The sequence below is a fragment of the Phalaenopsis equestris genome, unplaced genomic scaffold (assembly GCF_001263595.1).
Source record: "Phalaenopsis equestris unplaced genomic scaffold, ASM126359v1 Scaffold000002, whole genome shotgun sequence".
NCBI classification, from domain to species: domain Eukaryota; kingdom Viridiplantae; phylum Streptophyta; class Magnoliopsida; order Asparagales; family Orchidaceae; genus Phalaenopsis; species Phalaenopsis equestris.
The window spans coordinates 30,857,108-30,884,602 of record NW_018164444.1 but is presented as its reverse complement, the minus strand read 5'-3'; the positions used below and the strand labels follow the sequence as shown (position 1 = coordinate 30,884,602).

Sequence of the window (27,495 nt, the reverse complement as noted above, 5' to 3'; positions counted from 1 at the left end):
TTATCAACATATGCTTTTATTACATTCAGTTTCTGAAGGATGAAAACCTATTATGTCGCATCTACATTGACATTTTAATTATTGCATATGTCATTAATCTGATCCCTTGTAGAGCTAACCGTAATAATGAACTTGCAAAATATATCTTTTTTATCATAAATAGATTCGTTGTTCCTGACCCTGCTTCACTCTAACTATTTTTTGAATAAAAAGATCACAGTAAACTTTTTTCAAAGTAATGTTGGCAGTAAAGGTGACTTATTTGTCAACTATTAGTCCATCAACCCCAAAGAATCAAATTTTGTCTTGCGTAAAGTTGCTAGAGCATGGTTAGCCTCTATATTTGAAATCATTCCTTATATACTTGGTATTGGCCATATTTCACAAAATAATTATGTAGCATTCGTAAGAGGTGAAAAGTTAAGGATTTATCCAATGTGAGAGATTACATTGTTTGAGGAAACTTAGATGTTGGCAGAGTAAAAGATCCCCAACAAGGGTGTTCTACTATGCTTTAGATTCTTATCTAAGACTTGTATCATTCAATGATGTTGTGTGAATCGTTAGAAACATGTGAAGTATATTATTAACTCAAACACAAAAGTTTCAGAGGGGGACTGAAGCAGGCTACCATGAGCCAAAATATCTTCTTTCTAAGTGGTTTGATTCAAAGCTACTATGTTCATGGTCCAATATTGGAATAATATAATGGGTTTTCCCTTCCTCTGTCCAAGTCAACAAACAATTTGAAATATCTTGACTTTTAAAAATAGGTTCGAGTCCAATAGAAATGGTTTGAAGCACTTCTTCTGCCATTATTTTAGAAACCCAAGGTCTTGATGTATGGATATATAAAATACAAGATTTCTAATCCTAGAAGGGAAATGGGACAAAAAGATAATCAATTTAAAATGAAAGTGAGTAAACATAACTCCATACTTAATCTGATAGTGTTGAATCTGAAAATGACGTATGGCCCTGTATTATCAATAAGTACATACAGCTTAGCCAAGGGATTCTAGATCACAAAGAATTACATTGGAAGAGCTAGAGAGAGAGGAAGAGTGTTCTCAATAAAAGGATTTGGAGTCTTCCAGGAAAGAGAGATGAGGAAGGAAGAAATTAGTGAGAGAGAGAGAGAGACATCTATAGAATCCCCTCTTTTCTTTCCTCGTGTCAAATCTTTTGCGCATGAGATAGAAAATAATATAAAATTATCAAAATAGGACATCAAGGACTGTATTTTTTAACTTCTCTTTGACCATTATTGTAATTATGAGGCATCTTTAAGTAGTGTCAGATATTGTTGGTACAATAACTATCTCCAATGTTTGGGTGATGGGACTAAATCCCAATATCAGATGACATCCTTAAATGAGAGATGGACAGATGTCATGGTTGTTGATGATGACTTGAATTGTAATCTTTTTAAAGATAGGTTTAAATTGTCTTCTTAAGGAAGATGGAACAAGCTAGATTAGTTGCTTTGGTGTGTGGGCTTGATTCAGCTGCTTCAGCAGATCGACTCAACTCAGTAGCTTTGACAGATGGGCTTGATTCAACTACTTCGGCAGATGGGCTCAATCTAGCACTACGGCAGATGAGCTCAATTTAACCACTTTGCTAGGTGGGCTCCATTCAACCACTTCGACAGGTGAGCTCAATTGAGCCACTTCAGCAAATGAGCTTGATTCAACCTGTGAATGGGCTTAATTCAGCAACTTTGGAAAGTGGGCTCAATTTAATCAGATAAAATCTAGTTATAATTTTATTTATACTGATTTTTTTGCATTTTGTTCCTCAATTCTCTTATCTCTTTAATCAAATTTTTGTAATAAGATTGAGAGAATGAAAATTGTTCTATCCCTTCGAGACCTTTGAGGTGAGGAGGCTTATCTCAAGAAAGAATCTCATTATCTTTGTGGGCTCACCTGCTTATTCTACTTTGAATCAAAATTTTCAATGTATCAGCAACACTCTAGGATTGGCCCTCGCTTGGGGAAATCTCGTGCTTCTCTCTATAAGGAGTAGTCTCTGGTTCTACGCTTATGATTTATAATGTTTGTTTTTCTTTGGGCGCCTCGACTCTCTCTTGGAAAGGGATACACTTTAATTTTGCCTATCCTTCCTATTGAAGTCTGCTAAGGGTTTTTAGAAGAAGCGTGAGTTTAGGCGTGTTCTGTATTTGGATATTCATTTGTTAACACATGAAAAGGCTTAAGAGTCGTTTATAGGGTTCAACCTTCATAAACAAAGGGAAAATTTTGAGAGGGAGATTATTTGATTAGTCAAATTCTTGAAGCAAAGTCCACTTTACGTTGGCAATGTGAAGAGGTGATGACCATGAAATCTGAAATTACATTGATCAAGCAATGTGCAGAGCTTGATAATCCCAATAGTTATATGGTTGGTGGTAAGGAGGTGCTCTGATGCCTCTTCAACTTGGAAGCCATTAACATGGAAGATAAACAAAAGAATGCTCTTTCTTTCTTCTATGACTGAACATGCATTTAATTATATGACTTATGTATTCAATCATTGTCTAAGTTTTATTTTTCTGTTTTTAGAATTAAAAAAGGGAATTTTTTTCCTTTTCTAGATGTTGCTTTATTTTTTATTATATCGCTTCCCCTTCCTTATTTATGTCTTGTATTTGATAATTTCTTTTAGAATCCATATCTGTTGTACTTCTCATTGCTTTTATTAAAAATAAAATAGCCCTTTGTTCCGCTCTCTCTAATTTGGTTGGCTTTCCTAGCATTTCTTGAGTGAGTACATCTCTTTAGGGCATTTCAATGTAGTACAATCATGGATAGAAAGAAAGAAAGCCTTCTCCTGCCAGCCAAGATCCAAAAAAGTTTATGGGCCAAAGAATGTGGGCGGCTAAAGCCCAATCAGAGTTTGTATTTGATAATGTCATGATTCGAAGAGATTCAACAATAGAGGATGAAAATTTCCATACTATGTATGAGCATTAGATATGAGACTTCTTTAAGTAGTTTCATGCAAGTTTGCATTTTCTCTTATGTAAAGTTTGTTGATATTTTGAATTTCTTTGGGTCGCTCTTGCATGCATAAACCCCAACTAGATAGTTAGGGTGATAGCAGTTATAATGTATGCTGAGAGGTCTCTTTTGGTTGATGAACTTGTTTCATGACATTTTCTTGATAAAAACATAGAGTGGTGATCCAATAATTTTTCCACTTCACTGAAAATATTTGCTTTGCCTAACAAAATGCCAACTGAGTGGAGCAGACGTCTCTGCTTTGTTTGCAATCGAAGTGGTTGGAACATTCCCACTAAGATGCATTATTTGTGAGGGAGAGTCCAGATGATTTCAAGATGAATGATGAGGAAAAAGGAAGTTATGATGCCCTACAAAATACTAAAATTGACATTGTTTGTTATACTTCTTTTGACTTCCTGGGATGTATGCTGACCGGTCGCATTGCTGTGGCAAGAAATTTATCTGCTGACATGCCTAAAAATATTAAACTCTTATATATACATTTGATGTCCATATTTAGTGATATTGCATTTTAAAGAAATCTATTTTCATGTTTTTATTGCAGGTATACTAAGTTTAGACATTTGGAGCTTAAAGGAAGCAAAAATAAAGGAATTTGGAGGCAAAATGCGGCTTTTTATAAAAGTTGAACTGGCTCTTAAACGCCTGATCAGACGCTTAAGTGCTAAAATACAAAAAATGTGATCCCTAACTGGCTGAGCAGACGCCTAAGCACCAAAATACAGAGAAGGTGGCGCCTAAGTGTCTGATTTTGAAGCCTAGGAGCCAGAAACAGTTATTTGTTTAAATGCATTGATTTTGGTTGAATTTTGAAAGGATGCCAAAGGAAACTCTTGGAAATTTGACCCTACATTATATAATAGTAATTTTATGACAGAAATGAGGGGGGGAAGGGTGTAAGAGTGTGCAAGAGTCAGGGAAGATTTTTTCTAGGAGTACTAAGAGGGGAGGGAAAGTGAGAGATTTCTTCTTCATTACATTCTATGAGAGAATTGAGTGACATTGTCAGGAGAGAAAGTGATTCAAAGAAACTTCGTTACCTTATTTTTATTTTTTGTGTAAACTTGTTTATATATATATAAATCTATGTTTAGTTGTATCTTCCTCATGAATTCTGAGTAGTTTGTTTTGTCCTTCTCCCTACAATGAGATATAGTTATGTGAAGAATCTAAACTGTTTGGAAGTATTTTAATTTCTTAATTGTGATGATTCAAACTTTGAATTTCATTTACTCATCAATTTGGTCAATTGATATGTTAAATTTTTTGTGAAAACATACGATCCGAGAGGGCTATGCTTTCTACAACTAAGTAAGAATTACATTTAATTTCATGGATGAGAATGTATTCCATGGGGTTGAGTGCAAATAAATAGGAAAATAAACTTTGATGGGCGTAGAATTGGGGATTTTAAGGTGACAGACTAAAATCTCCAACTTGGTCCAGTTGTTTGGAAACTAAAGCAAGATGTTAGCCCTCATGTCAGGGGAACGTGAGAACTCTAAGGAGAGAGCTTAGTATCTTCCCAGTCTAACCGCGGATTTAGGAACTAAACTCTAGATTAGCCAATGCTATTTTTTCTCGTAAAGAGGATAATGAATATAATTGCTCCTATTTGACACAATATAATTTATGACACTTTGGATAATCACTAACTACAATCTCATTGTAAAGGGTAAGGATACTTTCTAAAATTTGAACCATTAGGTATAAAACTTAGCTTAGTTACATGAGATTTAACTTTAACGTTTAGAAATTAGTATAGTAAAAATAGTTTCATTAATTTTTTAATACAAACTTCAACATGCTTTCTTAAGTTTTTTATAGTTTTGATATTGTGTCTTTGTGTTATTATTATAGGAATTTTCACCTCCGTGTGGGATCGATACTTAGGACTTCATAAGATAGATACTGTCTTTGTGTTATTATTATAAGAATTTTCACCTCCATGTGGGATCGATACTTAGGACTTCATAAGAGCCCTTTAATACTTATGTCATACGTATATTTGTGTTTGCAAACCAGTGACTATTTAAAATAGATAACTCACTAGGAGTGGCAGCTTTAAAGATTTAAAAGAGAAACTGATTATACTAAAGTATGCTTTTGTTGTGATTGTCCCGCATATTTCTTAGTCTTGTTATCACATGTGTTAGGGTGTCGAAAAATATTACTAGCAAAAACACCGCATTAAGTTATTGACATCGTTGTCTGGGAGGTAACGGAAAATTAATTTCTAACTTAAAAAACCTTCTTAGAACTATAAGACTTATTTCATCGAGCAATAAATATCTATAAGATCTTTTGCAAGTGTTTATTATTAGAATATTTATTTGTATTTGTGCATGCGTAGTTTAGGATCTAAAGGATTAATACCTTACGATTCTAAATTAGAAAGAACTATAAGAAAAATTCAAAGGCAACAAAAAGAGCGTAACAATTTGAACAAAAATGGCAAACAACTTATATAATCAATGTATTAAAAATGAACATCAACAGAGACCTTTAAGAGACTATACTAATCTTGTAGCAGATGAAATACACCTGAGTATACAAACTCTTGTTGTAGTTGCTAATTCATTTGAACTTAAACCTGCTATAATCTAAATGGTACAAAATAATCAGTTCGGGGGAACACCATCTGAAGATCCTAACTTACATCTTGCTAGTTTTCTATAATTATGTGCTACATTTAAATATGACAGAGTGTCAGATAATGTTGTAAGACTTAGACTTTTTCTTTTTTCATTCAAGAAGAAAGCTAAGATGTGGTTAAACTCATTAGCACCTAGATCTATCAAAACTTAGGGAGATTTATCTCAGAAATTTTTGGTTAAATACTTCTCACCATCAAAAACTGCTAAGCTAAGAAACAATATCACATTTTTTTATCAGTTTGAAGGGGAATCAATATATAAAGCCTGAGAACAATTTAAATATCTCCTTAGGAAGTGTCCACACCATGATTTACCTGATTGGTTAATAATTCAAATATTTTATGATGGATTAGTATCTTCTAGATCTATCATTGACATTGTTGTTGGTGATTTGTTAATGTCAAAACCATTTGATGAAACATACTTCTTAATTGAAGAGGAGATGGCTACTAACAACTTTCAATGACCCTCTAAAAGGGTAAATCCTAAGACATTAGTCAGTGTTCATGATTCTGATGCAATGTCTATTTTGGCTTCTCAAATTGCTATAATATCAAAGAATATAGATCAACTTGGAATGAATTTATCTCAAACACCTCTTGTGGTTGAGAAAAATTCAATGGGACAAATGATAAATTTTCAATTATCTTATAAGACTTTGAATGCAATGAATAATCGACCTAATAACCGCTATTCTAATAATTACAATCCTGGTTGGAAAAATCACCCTAACTTAAGTTAGAATAATAATAATCATAATGGTGAAAATCTGCAATGAGGAAACAATCAAGTGAACCGTTTGGGAAACTTAAATAATCAGGGAAATACTAATTATAAACATTATTATCCTCCAAGTTTTAATAACCACCCATAATTTAAAGAGAAGAAGTTATCTATGGAGGAAGTAGTGTTACAAATGGGCAATCAGTTACAAAGTCTAAGAGCCGCAATGAAAAATATGGAGAATCAATTGGGACAAATTGCTACTACAGTTAGCAATAGACGTCTAGGAACTCTTTCGAGTAATGTCGAGATTAATCCTAAAGACCAAGACAAAGAGCAAATTAAGGCTATTCAACTAAGAAGCGGAAGAGAAGTGGAGACAAAAATTTAAAAAGTGATTGAAGTTGAGAAAGGAGTGAAAATCGAAAAGCCAGAGAAAGATATTCCTCACGAATTAGATTAACCTATTACGCTAATGAAGATTAAAGTAGGAAAACCACCACCTCCATTTCCTCTAAGACTGAGACAGCAAAAGTTGGATATAAAATTTTCAAAATTCTTGGAAATATTCAAGAAATTAACCATAAAAATTTCATTTGCTGAAGCCCTGGAACAAAAGTCAAGTTATATAAAGTTTATGAAAGATATACTTAATAAAAAAGGAGGTTTATAGACAATGAGATTGTTTCATTAGTGAGAAGTGTAGTGCTATAATTCAGAAAAAGCTTCATGAAATTCTTAAAGATCCTGGTTGGTTTACTATTTCGTGTGTTATAGGAGATAATTTTTTTGAAAAAGCTTTATGTAATTTGGGAGCTAGTGTTAACCTTATGCCTCTATCTATTTTCAAATTGTTAGGTTTAGAAGAGATTTCCCCTACTACTGTAACCCTTCAGTTAGTTGATCATTCGATTACCTATCCTAAAGGAGTTGCAGAAGAAGTATTGGTAAAGATTGATAAATTTATCTTCCCGATGGATTTAATTGTGTTAGATATGGATAAAGATATAGAAATTCTAATCATTTTAGGGAGACTTTTTCTTGCCACTGGAAGAGTTGTGATTGACGTACAAAAAAGTGAGTTAACCAATAGAGTCAATGATCAAGAAGTTACATTTAATATATCAAAATCAATGAAATACCCAACAAAAGGAAGAGATGATGAATGCTTTAGAATGGAGATTAGTGATTAATTAAGTAACAACTATTTCTCAGATAATATTGAAGACAAAATTGGAGAAGAACATTTGAAGCATAAAGATGAGGATCAAAGGCATGAGGATCAAAGCATAAAGATGAGGATCAAAGGCAAGATAAATCCATTGAAGTAAGTAATGAGGATTTAGAATATGTTCTGGAAAGATTTGAGATGTTGAACACTCTGAAAAATAGTAAGAATCTTATTCCTTCAATAGAAACACCTCATGAACTTGAGATAAAGATAATTCTTATATATATAAAGTATGATTTTTTTAGGAAATTTATCTACATTACCTGTTATAGTATCTTCAGAGTTAACTGAATTACAAGAACAAAAATTTCTATAAACTTTAAGAAAATATAAGAAAGTCTTTGGATGGACATTAGTTGATATCAAAGGAAATAATTCATCGATTTGTATGCATAGAATTTTATTAGAAGAATATCTTAAACCAAAAGCTGACTCTCAAAAAAAGTTAAATCCTATGATGAAAGAAGTAGTTAAGAAAGAAATTTCAAAATGGTTAGATGTCAAAAATCAATTATCATATTTTAGACAGTACTTGGGTTAGTACAATTCACTGTGTTTCTAAGAAAGGGGGTGTGACTGTAGCTATAAATAAGAAAGATGAATTGATACCAACAAGACAAGTCACTAGTTGGTTAATCTGTATTGACTATAGAAAATTAAATTATGTCATTAGGAAAAATCACTTTCTTCTTCCTTTTCTGGACCAAATGTTGAATAGGATAACTGGGCACAGATATTTCAGCTTTTTGGATGAATATATTGGTTATCACCAAATTTCTATTGCTTTTGAGGAACAAGAAAAGACAACATCCTTTAGTCCTTATGGTACTTTACTTTTAAACAAATGCCCTTTGATTTATGTAATGCACCTACAACATTTCAAATATGGATGATATCTATTTTCTTATGATTTAATTGAAAAAAGGATAGAAGTTTTTATGGACAATTTTCGATATTCAGAACTTCATTTGAATCATGTTTAAACCATTTAGAAAACATTTTAGAATGATTTGAAGAGACAAATATAGTATTAAATTGGAGAAATGTCAATTTATGGTTGCAGGAGGAATTGTACTTGGGCATAAAATTTTTGAAAACGGTATGGAAGTAGATCCGACAAAAATTCAAGGTATAGCTAAACTACCTCCTCCCACTATAGTGAGAGAGGTTAGAAGTTTCTTAGGACATGCTGATTTTTACAGACAATGCATTAAAGATTTTTCAAAAATTACTAAGTATCTATGCCAACTTTTAGAAAAAGACCCAAAATTTGATTTTAACCAAGAGTGCATAAATGCCTTTGAATTATTAAAAGAAAAATTAATCATTGTCCCTATAATAGTTTCACGTGATTGGGAGAGATCATTTGAGCTAATGTGCGTTGCCAGTGATTATGCAATTGCAGCAATTTTAGGGCGAAGACATATTAAATTTTTTAAAATTATATATTACGCTAGTAAAACTCTTAATGAAGCTCAAATTAATTATACTAGTACAAGAAAAGAGTTATTAGCAATTGTATGTGTTTTTGATAAGTTCAAGTCATATTTGATCGGAGTTAAATGTATTGTACATACTGATCACTCTACTATAAGATATTCAATACAAGAGAAGGAAGTGAAACCAAGATTAATTAGATGAATCTTGCTAATGCAAGAATTATAACTTTTTGTAGTAGATAGGAAGGGAATTAATAATTAAATAGTTGCTCACTTATCTAAGCCGGAGAAGTAAGAATCTTACAATCTTGAAAGTGAAATTAACAAAATTTCTTGACAAAAAATTACTCAGTATTAATGAAAAGTAAATACCGTGGTATGCAGACATAGTTAAATTTATTGTTAGTGATCTTTTATCATTTGAATTGACAATACAACAACAGAAGAAATTTATTCACGAAGTAAGGTTTTATATTTGATATGACCTATATTTCTATAAGCAATGTAAATATCAAGTTATTCAGAGATGTGTACCTTATAAAGAGACCCAACAAATTATTCAAAAATGTCATGATTCTGAATTTGGATGACATTTTGGAATTAACAAAACTGTACACAAAATTTTACAATTTGGATTTTAATGGCCTACTCTATTTAGGGATGTTTATACTTATATAAAACATGTGACTGTTGTCAATGAGTAAGAAATATTTCAGAAAAGAATGAAATGTCTCTAAATTTTATATTAGAAGTTGAAATTTTTTGTGTGTGGGGATTGAATTTTATGGGACCATTTGTACCCTCTTTCGGAAAATTATATATTAATTGCAGTAGACTATCTTTCAAAATGGATTGAAGTAATTGTTTTACCTCGTTGTGATGCTAAGAGTGTTTCAAAATTTTTAATAAAACATATTTTTACTAGATATAAAAATCCAAAAGTAATCATTACGGATGGGGGATCTCATTTTAGGAATAAAATAATTGAGAAATTAGTTAAAAAATATGATATTAAACATTGGATCTCCACTGCTTATCATCCCCAGACAAGTGGTCTAGCAGAATTATCTAACCATGAAATTAAAAGAATTTTAGAAAAAATTATAAATCCTAACAAATTGGATTGGCCTGCTAGATTAGACACCGCATTATGGGCTTACAAGACAACATACAAAACTCCTATAGGAATGTCCCCATATAGACTTATTTTTGGAAGGACTTGTCACTTACTAGTAGAACTGGAGCTTAGAGCTTATTGGGCTACTAAGAAAGTTAATTTTAATTTAAAAGATGCTAGTTAGAAAAAGACTATTGCAACTAAATGAGCTTGATGAGAACAGAAGTGAATCTTTTGAAAATGCTAAGATTTATAAAGAAAAAAATGAATCGGAAGATAATAAAAAAGGAATTTGAACTTGGACAAGAAGTTTTATTATACAATACAAGATTCAATTTATTTTCAAGAAAACTTAAGTTCAGATGGATGGGGTCATATACTGTGATAAAAATTTACCCATATGGAGTAGTGGATACTGAAGATACAAAAACTAAAAAAATATTTAAGGTTAATGGACATATGTTAAAACATTACTTTGATGGATACAAACACATTGATAAAGAGGTTTTAATGTTGAGTCACCCAAAGTAAATATTGGAAATGTCGGGCTGACGACGTTAAACCAAGTTTTTTGTGGGAGACAACCTATAGTTATCTTTATAAGTAATTTAAGTTTGTTTGTTTTTTTATGTAAAATAAGCTCTTTCGATGAATTCTATGTGCTTAAGAGACTTACATGTTAAGAAAATACATAAAACACTTTAATTATCGGTGCATAACTGTGCACCGATGCCTAAGCGTCAACTTACAGAATGCTCGACGCTTAGGCGTTGCAGTTAGGAAAACCTCCCGAAAGCTTCTATTGATGGTTTTTTGCCAAGTTTTCTCTATATAAAGGGAGAGGATCCATTATTCTTGTTCTAATGGCTTCCAACTCAAAAGGGAACAACAAATATGATATCTTCAACTTAAGAAAGTTCATCAGTTTTGATGCGCAAAAATTATATGAAAGGAATCTTGTGAAGAAGAGATTGATCAAAAAAAGAGGTTTTATTAATCAAGGTTTCAATACTCCTGGTACTCGTGTGGAAGAGGTAATCTTGTAGAGGTGATGAGAAGTACTATGCTACACAAATGTTGTCGTAGTCATTCCTATCATGAACGAATTTTATGCTAATCTTCATGGGATTAACCAAGGAGTTGTCTATGTTCGAGGTAGGTAGATACCTTTTACTCCTTCACAAATCAATGAATTGTTCTTGATAGAGAATGTTCCAATTTGTCACTATGTCAACTTCTCTCCTACAAGAGACAATTTAATTGAAGTTTTTAAATTTCTGGCGGGTGAAGATGGAACTTCGGAAACAAGAGATGATTGTGATGTAAGTTTTCCTTCATCATTATTAAATTCCGCCTTGAAGCCTTGGCATTTCTTCATTTTTGCAAAATTACTTCCTACTACGAAACTTAGTAAAGTGACAAAGGCGAGTGTTATCCTAAATTATTGTATTCAAACTGGAAGGCCAATTTATGTGGGGGATTTAATTGTTCAATCTATTCTTGGCCTTATACTAAACGGATCTTCTTATGGACTAAGGCATCCTTCTAGTATATTCTTGCTTTGCATCCAAGCACAAGCTCCTTAAGAAAATTGGGAAAAGATACTTCCTCCTTAGAAACTCATGGACCCAACTTTAAGTTTTGAATGTGTGGATAATGAAGAAGTGGATGATAGAAATGTTTTTTTATGGATCGATCATCTCAAAATCCAATACCATTTTTACAACCCCAACTTCAGGATAATTTAGGTTTTATTTTAAAGAGGATTAAGAATTTGGAGAAGGAGATGATTAATATTATGAACGTGATTAACAACATTTTTTATCAATGTGACCATCTGAATTGGCGAAACAAGTAACAATTTGATCATACTGCACTTTTTGAAGAGGCAATGATATGGATTTATAAGAAAAATGTTTGGAACGAGGATGAATCAACAGATAAAGTTCCTAACCGTTCTTTCTATAAATTATATGTGCATCACCAATCTATGGGAGATCTTGATCTTAGAGAGGAAGAGGGAGATCTTAGAGAGGAAGAAAGTGATGAGAATGAAGGCGTGTAGTGGCTTTAAAGTACTGAATTTGGATTTAAAAGAGTTTTTATGTTATTTGTGTGTGATGAACTTTATTAATTAATGAATGTCGGGATTGCTTATGTTTGATGTTGGTATTTGATTTTTATTTTTCAGCGCCAAGTTGTTGGTGTGATTATGATGCTAATTTATATGTCGAGATTTCAAAATGAAATATTACCTACTCTCTGACACTGATCACATTTATATATATATATATATATATATATATAAACATATCTATATGTGTGTGTGTGAGTTTTGTGTTGTTTGTGAAAAATTGAAAGTCGAAAGATTACTTATTTGTGATAATTAATGTAAAATTAGGCTAATTAAAGTTTAGAGTGCCTTGGTGTTCAATGCTTCTATTAGAATTACAAAAAATAAAAAATTTTAGCATTGGCGCCTAGGCGCCAGATTGGTTAAACGGCTAAACCAGTCTAGAAATTGCGAAAATTGCCCCGGCTTCCACCATTTTTCTCCTGTTTCTTCTTCTTCTTCACGAGGCACGATGAGCAGCACCCTAGATTTTTTATACATTCGTTTTTTTGGAGATTTCGCAGCTTAAAAACCTTGGATTTCTTCTTCTCCAGATAAGAGCTTCAGTTTGGCTTAGAAATTTTTTATTTTCACAGTGGATTTCTTCCACATTGAGGAAATACCAAAAAATTGAAAATTTTGGAGAAATATAGTAAAGAATCTATGGTGTGAAGTTTCTTGGTATTGATTTTGATTTTAAGAGTTCATAAATCTTTATTGAGATTTTATTTCGATTTATTGGGGATTTTTTTTAGAAATTTTCATGGCTCTTAAATTGAAGAGAGGGAAATGAAGGGATTGTTTTGATTCAATGAGGTTTGTCAGCATTAAAGCCCAATATTGATATAAATTTTGATTAAAGCCCAATGTTAGATTATTGATATAAATACTCAACTCAACACAAAAAAGTTGACTCAAGAGCGAGCTTTCTTTAAGCCTAGGGGTGCGATAGAAATTTTGATTATGATGCGTTGGGAAAACTTATGTTATTTTACTATAGTTGTTGTTATCTCGATTGTACGAGAATTTTATGCAAACCTCCGTGAAGCCTCTGATGATCAAGTATTCGTTCGTGGGAAAATTGTATAATTTACTCCTGAAAGAATTAATGTTTTTTATCAGTTACAGGTTGTCATTGATTGTGAATACTCTTCATTCGAGACTTCTGATTCAAAGTTAGATGAGATTATTGCATTTTTGACTGATGGAAGGGGAATTTGGAAAACAAAGAACAACCACAATGTAAACTTCTCTACCTCAATGTTAAATGCACACTCCAAAGCATGGCACTAGTTTATTTTTGCAAAACTTCTTCCTTCCAATCATCTTAGTGAAGTTACTAAAGAGAGAGCCACATTGAGCATTTGTATTCAACAAAGGAAATGTATAAATATTGGCTCTCTTATTTACCAAAATACCCTCGTTTCATCAAAAGGGGGAAATACTGAGGTTTAAGGTATCCTACTTTGATTTTTACTTTATGTGAGCAATATGATGTTACATATGAGAGATGGGAAGAACTTTAGCAACCCCTTAAACCCATTAGCAAGCCAAATGTGGATACTTATGAATTACACGCTCTTGAAAAATTGACTTTAATAAAACCTACCTTTTAATTGTAGAATACTTATATAGTAAATGATTGCAAGTTCTTGTGTAATATCTAATCCTATAGAATTGAAGGAATGTTAAGTATGTTAAGAAAATGAAAAATGTAAATGCAAAAAAATCTAAAAAGGTTTTAAAATGTAAAATTACCACAGCTCTAAACTTACAATGTATGAAGAGTTCAAATTTGTATAAAACATCCTTCCTCTTCAATAAGTTTATAATTAGTGTACAAAAATAATTTTAAAACATAACTAAGGTATTGTGTAAAATAAGAGCAATTAAATTCTTTACCATCTGTCAGGTGCATAAAGAACATTGGCTAATCCAGAGTTTGGTCCCTACACCCGTGATTAGGCTAAGAAGATACTAGCTCTCGCTATAGAGTTCTCACTTCCCCTCACCTGAGAGCTAACATCTCTCCTTAGTTTCCAAACATCTAGACCAGATTATGGATTTTAGTCTCACCCTAAAATCTCCAATTCTACGCCCATAAAAACCTATTTCCATATCTATTTGCACTTAACCTCAAGGACTACATTCTCATCCATGAGGCTAAATGTGATTCTTACTATGTTAGAATAGATCCCATTTCAATTCACTACATTTTATAACAGATTTCACCAAATCAATTGACCATATTGACAAGTAAATTAAGCATAGAGTTTGAATTATCACAATTTATTGAATTTTAAAAGCACTACTACTAAACTACATTCAGACACATAATTATTCCTCACTGTAGGGAGAAAGACAAAGAAAACTACTCAGATCTCATGGGGAAGAAACAACAACACATGAATTTATAGATAAATAAATGTTTACAAGACAAGACAAAGTAAAATAAATAAAGTACACAACTTATCCTAAACTCCTTCCCTAGTAATTCTTATAGTTTCTTTGAATCACGCACTCTCCTTACAATTCAACTCCAAACTTACTTAGAATTGTAGTGAAGAAGATATCTTTCACTTCTCCTCTTCTCCTCCAAATCCAAGCATGCCTCCAAGACTTTCTCCTCTCTAATAAGAATACGCTCCTCTACAAATGACTCCATTTTCTTCCTCTCAAAAGTCTCCCCTTTGAATCTCTAGAAGTCTCTTTAAATAGAGCTCTCAAAATCCTTAAGAGTTTCTTCAAGCACCTCTTCAAAATTCGTCTAACTTTAATGGATCTTCTAGATAACCGCCTCAACGCCTAGGCGCCAGACTTTTTGTTGTCTAGCGCCAGATCAAGATTGACCTTTTTACTTCATTTGACTCCAATTTTCTCCATTTGTATTCCATTTGCTCCATTTAGTGAACCTACACCCAAAAACATCAAAAATACCTTTCATTATAGCGCAATATCATTTAAAATAGGCATCAAATGTGCAAATAAAAGTAACATATTTTAAGCATATCAAAATCCCCCAAACTTAATTGTTGCTTGTCCTCAAGTAACTTATTTTTTCTGAAAAATATTTTAACATTTGTTAGTGGCATTAAAGACATCTATAGTTTTGTCATATAAATGTGGTAGTCATGACTTTAGGAAAATATTATTAATTTAGGCTAGAAATAAGACATAAGAATATTTTGTAATCAAGTCCAGGAATTCTAATTCTTCTATTCATTTCAAAAATTAATTGTAGTTTGAAAAACATAGGAGTCTCAAAAAAATAACAGATAGAATTTGAGAGAACTCTACTAATACTGTTAGAAAATAAAAGCTTAGAACTATAATAAAGTCTTTTTCTTTAAAATGATTCAAGTGAAGTTAATTTTTAATTAGACATCCACTCAAGCTTCTCCTCGCTTTCATATATACTTTTCTTTCCTTTCTTTTTTAGTTTTTCTTTCCTTTTTTACTTTCAAGATCATTTTCAAGCCTTTTTTTTTCATTTTCTTAGCGAGGATTACTATATCTTGATCAACCTTTAATGATTTTGAACTTCACTATCCTCCTCTCAAAGTTAAAAATTTATCACATTCCTTTACCTTAATCCTTTCTATTAGTTTTCAAAAATGATTTTTCATAGAGTCTCAATTCCTTAAAGTATAGATCTACGATCCTCAATATTTCAAAAGACAATTTTAGGGCACTTTACATAGTAAAATTATATTTCTATTCTCTTTTATTTAATATCTTAAGTCTTAAAACTAACCTTTATAACTCTTTGGTAGCGAAATCATCCACGCCGCCGTCAACGCCATCACGGTCCGTGATGGCAAGGCGAGGCAAAGTGATAGAAATGATTTACTTAGAAACTTTTAGTTTTGGTTATTAGATTACTAAAATAATATATTTTCATTATTTTCAGTGCCCTAATTTGATCTAAACAGGGGATATTCACATGCATATCTCCCAAATCATTTGTATTTATAAATCTAACATCTACATATTTCTTTTTTTATCTTTGTACTACTGAAATTTTTCATAATCACATAAAAAATCACTTTTTTAACTTTAAAAAAAAAAAAAAAAAATACACATTAGTTAAGGTGATACGTGTGAAAGTTGAAGTTTATAAATTGGATATGCAAATACATGAAAGTTTAGTGGTATGCATGTAAAACTTCCATTTAAAAATATGAAATTTCCATTTGATTTATTCATGCGAGGGGTGAACCGCGTGTGGAAACTCGTTGAAAATTCATTAAAGGCCGAACGACGCTGGTTTAATTTCCTACGGTAATTTCCATAATTTTTAAATTTTTAAATGGGAGAAATAATATTCAATTTTGTAATGCATCAAGAATATTGTCATTCACATTATAGAATTCAACAAAAGAATTTAATGCTTTTTTTTCTTTTGTTGAATTGGATTTTTATGCTAATTAGAAGGGTTTTTTAAAACATAAATGAACCAAGTATTTTCTACAAATTTGATGTGTCGTCAAGAATTTTTTATCGTCTGGCATGAGCTTCGATGTGTTTAAACTAAGAAATTTTATAAATTTAAATTCGTCCAGCCAGACCCTGATTTTAACTAGTTTATAATCATACTGACAGCCTTGACACGAGTCAAGACGAACATAATAACTTCAAAGGTGATTCAAATTTGAGTTTAAGTAAGGTTAGATCAAACACTTAAAGTATAGTGAAAGGTTTTGATGAGTCAATTGAAGGATCAAATGATTTCAAAATTTGACATGTTTATACTCAAATCGAACGGCTCAACGAGAGTAATCCAACGAGTCTAAAATCACTTAATCCAGATGTCGTTATGGCGCTTAAAGATTGAAAAAGTTGCATCGAATCATGGGAATCATTCTGGGCTCTCTGATGGAGAGTTTGGAGAGATTGTCCAATTTTAACAAAATTAACCCACTCTAAAAGTACAAATAAACTAACATTCTTTACTTGACGAGAGAGGAGGAAGAGAGTAAGCTGAAAACAAAAGCTTAACACTTAGAATTTTCAATATGTATCGGCTACAACTAAAATATCCCACCTGCCACCATAAGTCATCGTCAATCACCACCAATAATTTGTTGCTGCCAACTATGAACATTACAACAACCAATTACAACCTTTGTAGCCAACAACTTCTACAGTGGTATCCACTAAAATAATTTCCCAATCCTATCTTCCCTAATACAGGAGAGGAGTTGACTTATGTACATTTAATTTTTCAGTGGATTACTTCTGTTTGGGCCAGATCCTATAATCTAGCTTAGTATTATCTTTGAGCTAATATATAAGATTTCTTTGTTGTTGAAAATCTCCCAGCATGCAACAAAAATAATTTTTGATTTTTAAGATCAATGAAATTGTTCTCTTTTTAAAACTAAAAATAATAATAATAATAAAGAAGTTAATATATTTTATATTTATTTTCCATTTTTAAGAGCCCTAAAAATTTTAATTGGTAAAATTATCCAATCAAGATAAATTAATTATTGAAAGCATGATTCCATTTTTAAGAGCCCTAAAAATTTTAATTGGTAGAATTATCCAATCAACTCTGCTAACAAGATAAATTAATTATTGAAAGCATGAGAGGTTGAATCTGATTAATGTATGTTTTGTGCACTTTACATGTCAAGCTTCATCGTAGGAACAATGATATCCTTGGTTGTATGACCCGCATTTAAGCAAAGCTAAAAACCCCCATCTAAAACTAAGAGTTTAACAAAAAAAGATTAAGCTCAACTCTTTTCACATCCACCATAGGCCAATCTAGTGCTTGTTTTTTAGCTACCAAACCATTTGGTCACTAGGATTGATAACTTTGCCTTTACTACTATTATTAACTTTTAACCTTAGTTTATAGCACCACAATTTCTAAGTATATTAAGTATCTTCTTTCCCACTTAATATAATAATATTTATGAAAGAAAGATTTACATTCATACCACAATTTCTATTTATGCACATACATGATAACTAAACTCTCTACAATCAATCAAGTTTCTCTACAATCATCCAGAGGTCATTTACAAACATACCACTCAATTCTTATGTATTTACATATCTAACATTTAAAATTTACCCTTTTTTTTTACATTTCTATCACCCAATCTTGCATATCACATCAAAGAACCAACTATTTTAAGTTTTAAAAAACTAAAATACGCATTTTCATGCATAGTTCAGCTGGCATATAAATGTAAATATTGAAGTTTAGGTGTTAGATATGTAAATACATAGGAATTGAGTCGTATGTAAACAAATCTTCCTAAAACGAGGAAATATCAATGCAATTCAAATAATGTTCATATCTGAAATATAACCCCAAATCGACTAAATCCAGGCACCAGCCAAGCACAAAGTTAAATGAAACTCCAGTTACACCCTATTATCATCAAAAAACAAACATCTGGAAGATTTACATACATACCACTCAATTCTTATGTGTTTACATATCTTACATCTAAATTTTTATCTTTTACATTTATACCACCCAAATCATCCATATCAAATAAAAAATACCAACATTTTAATTTTAAAAAGTTAAAATACAACTTTTTCATACATAGGGAAGGGGGCACGTTTTGTAAAAATTAAGGTTTACGTGCTGGGCATGTAAACACATAAGAATTGCATGTTATTTATGTAAATACCTTTAATTATTTAAGCATATTCTAGACAAAAAATATATATCAAAATCCAAATTCAATTCCAAGTTATCCTTGGCATCTACCAAGCTTCATAAACCTTGAAACAAATAAATAAATAGCTTTCTTTCTGCTCTCTAAACTGCATGCAAATTCTTACATATTACACCATGCATGGCCTGTACACAATCTCAGAAAAAAGATAGCAAAAACAGGAGCTTAGCTGAAAGAAAGTACCACAGAGGAAGAGGTGACCAGACCAGAAAGCAAGCCGACCAGAGCGGCGCTGTTGTAGGTGGTGGGCTCGGATTGCATGGAGTTGTTTCTGTTGTCAATGTATGAGTCGTTTTTGAAGGGACCGCCGACAAGAGCTCCGACGGCAACATTCGGATTGGGGTTTGGAGATTTGAGCCATTGGAAGCCCTTACAACCGGTGTTCGCGGAAGCGGGGATCGAAGCTCCTCTATGGTGTACTTGTTGTGGGTATTTATCGCCGTAACCGACGAGATAGCTCATCGCCATCGGATTATCGCCCAATATATAATCAGCCTGAAAAACGTTGAAGCGAAGAAGGAAAAGATGGAAAAAATAGTGTTAGAGATTGTAAAAGGTTGTATCTTTACTTATTGATTTTGATGTTAGTACAAACATTTGTATGTAAAAGCTGGAGAGAACGGCAAGAAAAGTATAATACACGAGAATATCCTTAAAAAAACAAAAGAAATTTTTATTTTCAATAATAAATATTTAGTACAAACATTTGTATGTAAAAGCTGGAGAGAACAGCAAGAAAAGTATAATACACGAGAATATCCTTACAAAAAAAAAGAAATTTTTATTTTCAATAATAAATATCAGGGGGCATTTACATACATACAATCAAATTCCCATGTATTTACATATCCAACAACACCTAAACTTAGCTTTTTTATTTATACCACCCAAATCTTTTATGTCGCATAAGAAATAGATCATTTTTGACTTTTAAAAAGTGAAATACATATTTTCTTGCATATGTAAGATGGTATAAAAGTACGTAAAAAGTGAAATTTATATGTTAGATATGTAAATTTATAGGAATTGAGTGGCATGTACACAAATCTTTCTAAATATTATAGATTTCTATAATAAATATTAAATAGATGTGATTACATTGATATGGAGAAAAGATTCAAAATGACCACTCAACTATTTGTAGTGGGGGCCAAACTGTTTCAAGGCCAAGTAAAAGGCTGATTGAGTATCCATACTATTTACATAAAAACTAAAATAGTCGTATTTAAATAGTATGGGGAGCAAATTAATCTTTTACATAGTTTTGGGCTATTTTGGCCTTTGCAAACAGTCAGGGAACCATTTTTGTCATTTTCTCTATTGATATGATAACATAATGATAACTCTACAAAATTTAACAAAAAGCACCTGTGCCATTGCGAATTTGCGCAGATCTGAAGATGAAAAGGTGGCCCCATTGCAAGAAAAGGAAGGCGTCCTAGAGGTTAGCATGTAATCACTATAAAGCAGAGCGAGGAATGAAGCAGCAACTGGGTGTTGAAGTGCATTCCATTGATCGATCCACAAGAGCCCCCCTAAATATGTATAAGAAGATAAATTTAATCTAATAAGATAAATGCCAAAAACAATTTGTAGCTTAGTGAAATTTATTGTAGAAGTTTAATATCTTAAAAGTATTCTGAAGGGGTAAAGTATCATGTATGAAATTGAAATATCATAGTCATGCTAATAATAGAAATTCTTCATTGCTCAAAAAAGCGTGACAAAAATGGCAAATATTAAATTAATTTACTTATTTATTCTAAACTATTGTAGTTAAGCTATCATCTAGAGTATCCAACCTTGATAAATAATAAAGCAAAGACAAATAAGATATAAAAAGTCCCCCCTTTTTCTAGGAGTTGAACCGGTTTCAAAAAAAACAAAACATCTAGAGATAATCTCTATTCCTTCTTGTTCTTTCCCTTCTCTTTTTTTTTTTTTTTTCTTAGTATCTTAGATAGTTTGATAGGAGATAGATTGAAAAGGTAAGAAAATCCGATGAGATGAGGAATTCAAGGCCTCTCTTTATAAGGATTTCACAATACGGTTAAATTTTGTAGGATATCATCTTTTATTATAAAAACCAGATTCTTGAATTAAGTTAAAAATTTACCTGATTTGTTTCTTTAATTGAATGAAAAACTTATAATACATTGTACAATGTATATTTGATTGCTCTTCTTTTAAGTTAAATTTGAGATCAAGAACGATTTCCCCCAATTTATCATCAAATTTGATAATTTGGATTCAAAAAATAAAAAAGAGAAATCAATACCAAAGATTCATAAAATATTGATTGATTCCAAGCTTAGAGATGAACTTGTAACAATTTATCATCAAATTTGATAATTTGGATTCAAAAAGTAAAAAAGATAAATCAATACCAAAGATTCATAAAATAGGGATTGATTCCAAGCTTAAAGATGAACTTGTAATATTTCAATCTTTTATAATCTTCAAATTTAATTGAATATTAAATAAATAAACTATTTTGGTAAGAGAATATCATTACTCATTCATTCGCAACTATAAGTTGGCGTTAAATCACCATGCAAATCATTCAATAATACAGAAAGAACTTTATTAAAATGAACATTAAATTAAAATTAATAAAAAAAAATGTGGTAACTAAGAAGAAATTCAAATTCAAAAGTAAGCGGTCGTCCTATGAAAGCTACTAAGACTTAGAAAAACTACATGAATTGTGAATAAGCCTTGATTTAGAGAGCAACCTTAGATTGAAGAAAGAAAGCTTGGACAAACCAATCCAACCTCCTAAGATTGCATATTATGATAAAAATTAAATGAACTACATGATTCATACAAAGTGGTGATACTTAATTTAAGACGTAGTTCAAATAATCTGAAATTCTTGAACAAAATAAATAAGGGTATTTACATATATAACACACAATTCTTATGTATTTACGTATCTAACACCTAAATTTTGAATTTTACATTTATGCCAATCAAAACTTTTAAAAAGTGAAATACAACTTTTCATGCATAAGTAAGGTGGCATATATGTAAACATTAAATTTTAAATGTTGGATATATAAATAGATAATAATTGAGTCAAATGTATGTAAATTTCCCTAATAAATATTGCTTAAGCAGTTACCATCTGTCCTGCTGGATGTGGATGTTGGGGTATCTGGTAAAAGGCCACACATTATAGCTTCAGATGTTTTTCGGTACATCTGGAGGCCTTTGTTCTCTGCATTAGTGGATTCCTTGGCCCCAAATAAATTTAATCTTGATAAAAGAACCTGTTCATATAAATTATAATTATGAAAAACAAAAGCCAAATAAGAGCAATTGGAGAAGGCTAACAAAAAAGTCGAGATGATTGATAAATAGTTGGATTAAGATTTAAATATGTTTACAGCAAATTATAAACAAAGGCCACAATGCAGAAAAATGGTGAGACAAAATAATTATAATAATTTTTAAAAATTAGATATGATGATTACATTCAAATTTTGACTTGACAAAAAAATTCTGTCATAAAGAAACAGCAGCAGTCCAACTTATTTTAATATAAGAAATCATATATGGCAGAATAGCCTTAATTTACAGAAAGGGGAGGGGATTAGCGAATCACAAAGCTACTTTTTTCAGAAGATGAAAAATTCCAAATATATAGCATTTTTTCCTTGCAAAGTACTATATGATGACATTTTTATAAATTACATTCTGCCTACAAGTAGTGATGAAGATATAACAACTACTTTCATGAAGTTTTCCTGTCATATCAAAAGATGAAATGGGCATAATATACATTCAGGTGGGGTTTTATGAAAGATCCAACGAATCAGCCGAACTTAAAATACTCAACCATTAATGCAACTGAAAAATTTTAAACATAGAACTGACGAAACCACATAAATCCTCTCTAAACTATAATTCAAAAAAGACATAAGAGCACATTGCAATGAAGTTGCACTTTCAACTAGTCTTCAATCTCACATTAAATTCCACAAATTCAAGAAAATATGATTTCGAAAAGCATAAATAACAACGCCTAGCTTTATACATTTTCTTTATTTTATCATATATATATATATATATATATATATATATATATATATGGAATATATATGGAAAATGTACATTCATACCACAAAATTCTTATGTATTTACATATCTAAAACCCAATATTTGATATTTACACTCATAACACCTTGATGCATAAACATATACATGAAAAAGGTGAATTTTACTTTTAAAAATATAGTAATGATGGCATTTTTCATGTGATGTTAAAAATTTGAGTGCTATGCATACGAATATCAATGCTTAGGTGTCAGATATACTAATACATAAGAATTGTGTGGTATGTATGTAAATGCTCAATATATATGGGCATTTATATAGATAGCACACAATTCTTATATATTTAGACATCTCATACATAAACTTTCATATTTACACACAAGGCACTCAAATTTTTAATATCACATCAAAACAACACTTGTCACTTTTTAAAAGTGATCTCACACCTAAACTTTCATATTTAGACAAATAGCACTCAAATCCTTCATAACATCAAAAATATCAGTATTATTATTTCCAAAAGTTTTCATGCATATGTTTAAAGCACCAAAGTGATATGTATATAAATATGAATGCTTAGGTGTCAGTTATGTAAATACATAATAATTGTGTGCTATGTATGTAAATGCCCCAAAGTAGAATTTAGATGTTAGATATGTAAATATATAAGAATTGGGTGATATGTATGTAAATACCCGGAGAAATAAAGTAAAGATGGTACTTTTGATGTGATGTTAAAAAAAATGAGTGACATGGATGTAAATATGAATGCTAAGGTCTTAGATATGTAAATACAAAAGCATTGTGTGATATGTATGTAAATGCTCCTCAAAATATATATCGAGGATAAGATGAATGCCTGTGTTCCGGAACGCTTGTCATCCCAACTAAACCACGTAGGTCTTCCCCAATCAGCAAATGTCTCTCCATTTTGTACCGTTACATAACTCAAATAAGACTGATCCCCAGTGGCGTGATAAAGCCAGCTCGCAGCCCACAAGAGCTCATCCTTATAACCAGTAGAGTTATAAAACTTCGCAAGTTTTGGAAAGCTAATAATGTAAGAAACTCTGCGGTCATCAGCAAAAGTGAATAGTTTTTGAGCATGTTGAAGAAGAAGATCAGAGTAGGAAGCATTTATGCTTTTAAAAACCAATGAAGCGGCAGCCATGGCTGCAGCAGTTTCTGCGGCCACCTCTGTTCCAGGATTTTTCTTGTTAATTTGTAAAAGAGGCCTTTTCTCTGTCATTTCTTCAGGCCTCTGCCAGCATTGGTGGTCGAGATCAGGATCTCCAACCTAACATGCATAATAATAAAGATCAAAATTCTATTAAGAGAATGGAAGATTTACATACATAACACACAATACTTATATATTTACATATCTAACACCTAAACTTCAATTTTTACATACATGCCAGTGATACCAATGAAAAGGTGTATTTCAGTTTTTAAAAGTTAAATGGTGGTATTTTTTTATGTAATATGAAAGATTTGGGTGGTGTAAATGTAAATATTAAAAATTTTTTTATGTAATATGAAAGATTTGGGTGGTGTAAACGTAAAAATTAAAAAATTGGGTGTGAGATATGTAAATACGTGGGAATTGGGTGGTATGCATGTAAATAACCTCTTAAGGATAAAGAGTTAGCTTTCAAATGTTACTTAACCAATAGATTGAGAGACAAAAATTGACACAAGAGATGTTGGAACTCGCATAAGAACTAATAAATTATAAGGGCAATTACATGCATACCACTCGAAACATTGCTATTTACAAATCTAGAACCATCTTTATTTATTTTTCAAAAATACACTCAAATATCAAATTTTGCAATAAAACTCAAACCCATATTTTTCTTTTTAATCAATTTCTCACTGATCGTGACACGTATAAATGCATCAATTTGGCAGTTCAAAAAATTCACATGGCAAATCACATGAATGCTAAACAACAATGTTTCGAGTGTTGTGTAAGTAATTATCCTTATAAACTATAATGTATTTATCATAATTTTCATAAGACATGGATAGATCCTTACAATTTAACAAGGCCCTAGCACTTATAATGATAAGCAAATTAAGTCCCTATTTCATGATTCCATTTTAAGTGTCACAACTTTCAAAATATAACAAAGCTAACAGTAACTCATTCCCAAATTACCTTTTCATATAAAAACTAAAAAGGAAAAAATGTGCATGATATAAAAAGTAGAGAGAGAGAGAACCTTTGGCTGGTTTAAAAATAAAAATAAAATTAAAAAACAATTTGGAAACAAAATGCAATAATTGACATAGAAACCAGAGTTGCTATCTATATTAATTATAAGAGATCCAAATAGTTAATTTTAAAACAAGAAGTTAACTTTGCAGAAAACAAGAGCAACCAATATCTGAGCAAAAATCTATATAAATCTAGCCAGGATACCAAACTCTGTTTAATTAACATAAATTATTCTGAATCTGATTGCATAAAATTTCAGCATTGCTTTAGAAGAGAAGCTTAAACTCTAAATTTAGAATTAAGTAACATACTCTTGGCTATAAATCTACAAAAAAACAATAAATCATTTTAACAGCAAATTTAAAGGATAATAAATAGAATTGTTAGTTAAGAAAAACATAAATGTGAAAATTATTATTCAAAATTAATACTCTATAGCATCGGAAAATCGAAAGTTATGAGCTGCATGATAGAAAGAAGCCTGGTGATTACTACCCAAACCAAATCTAAAAGAGCATTTACATACATAAAACACAATTCTTATGTCTTTACATATCTAACACCTAAACTTTCATATTTACACACATAGCACTCAAATCTTTAATATCATACCAAAAATAGTACAATTATAGTATTATCAAGGAGCATTTAAATACACCGTTTGATGAATAGGTTTAAAGAACCAAAGTACTACGTATGTAAATATGAAAAATTAGGTGCGAGACATGTAAATACATAAGAATTATGTGCTGCGTATGTAAATTTCCCACTCTAGAATTCCAGATGAAGCTGGAGCTCTGTTCCAGTGCATTTTAGTCTTAAATAATAAAAGAACTATTGATCTGGCAAATTTCTACAACAAGATTTCACTAAAAAGGGCCATGTAATCAGTAAAGAAAATTTTCATGGAAGTATTTAGATTTACCTGAATATATAAAACGCTATCAGAAGGATGAGCATTGATCAAATAATCAGTGATCCACTTGAGAGAATCTTGAGCAGAGTCCAACTGGTTCACCGAGCTCATCTGATCTCCATACTCAAGAATAGCCCAAGATAGCACCGTCGCAGTAAAAGCCATAGGAAATCCAAACTTTATGTGATCCCCAGCGTCATACATTCCTTTCGATAAATCCAACCCAGCCTCACTCCCGTCATTCAAAGCCGAATCCCCTCGCCAGCTAATCTTGTTATTCACTAGCTTACCAGCTAACATTATCAACAACAAGAAAACAGCAAGTATGAAACTAAACTAAGTCGGTATTCCCAACAATACAAAAATGTGAAAGAGCTAGAGGTTGAAGACGACGAACATTTCTGCACTTGGAAGAACTGGAGAGCAACTGAGAGAGCATCGGCATATTTCTGCGTTACAGCTCCCGGCGGCCCGGGAACCGGTCCCATATCAGAATGGTGAGCCTTCCTTCTCAGACCAACCACGATGGCTGTGACCAACAAAGCAGCGACGATAAGAACGATCAGCCAACCAGTACAGCCCTTCGTGTACTTCCCCGCCCCCATTCTCCACAACTAAATTCAGAACCTCCAATTTTCAGAAAAATATACAAATTGGCGGCAATTCGAGCTCAAAAAAAGGTTATTAAAGACTAAAAGGGTTACGAGTTTCGGATCAGGTCCGCATTGGGGCAGAAAAGTAGCTAAAAATGAAGGAGAGATCTAGGGTTTGATAAACTGAGCGACGGCTTTCTCCCCCGGGTAACGCCTGAGATCTGGATCTAAATTATCTCTGTGTCATTGCCAACTAATAGGAGAAACCCATACCATCAGCCACCGACAAAGAAGACGACGGCGACATTAATTCGGTTTGTTTAGGGGGCATTTTCTGTTCTCCAGACAGCCCAGCTGAAATTAAACCAATAGCCTACTTATTTATTATTATTATTATTAATCTTAGGGGCATTTACATACATTCCACCAAAGTCATACATATTTACACATCTAACCCCCAAATTTTATTTTTTATATTTATACCAATAAAATCATATCATTATTTTAATTTTTTAAATATAAAATACACATTTGCATGCATAAATAAATTGATATATTTGTAAAAATTAAAGTTTAGATGCTAGATTTATATATACATAAGAATTGAGTGGTATGTATGTAAATCTTCCTTATTATTGTTATTATTATTATTATTATTATTATTATTATTATTATTATTATTATTTAATT

General features: G+C 31.5%; 1 protein-coding gene across 1 annotated transcript; it reads right to left on the bottom strand.

Moving 5' to 3' along the window:
- Positions 1–19,014: 19,014 nt before the first annotated feature.
- On the bottom strand, positions 19,015–27,165 carry LOC110039125 (endoglucanase 24-like). The gene is made up of 7 exons (XM_020744091.1): positions 26,917–27,165; positions 26,610–26,826; positions 26,222–26,505; positions 23,932–24,369; positions 22,138–22,285; positions 20,382–20,548; positions 19,015–19,508 (listed from the first exon to the last, which is right to left on the bottom strand). Exons 2-7 carry the CDS (start codon positions 26,815–26,817, stop codon positions 19,179–19,181), a joined length of 1,575 nt encoding a protein of 524 aa, XP_020599750.1. The 5' UTR covers positions 26,818–26,826; positions 26,917–27,165; the 3' UTR covers positions 19,015–19,178.
- Positions 27,166–27,495: the final 330 nt, after the last annotated feature.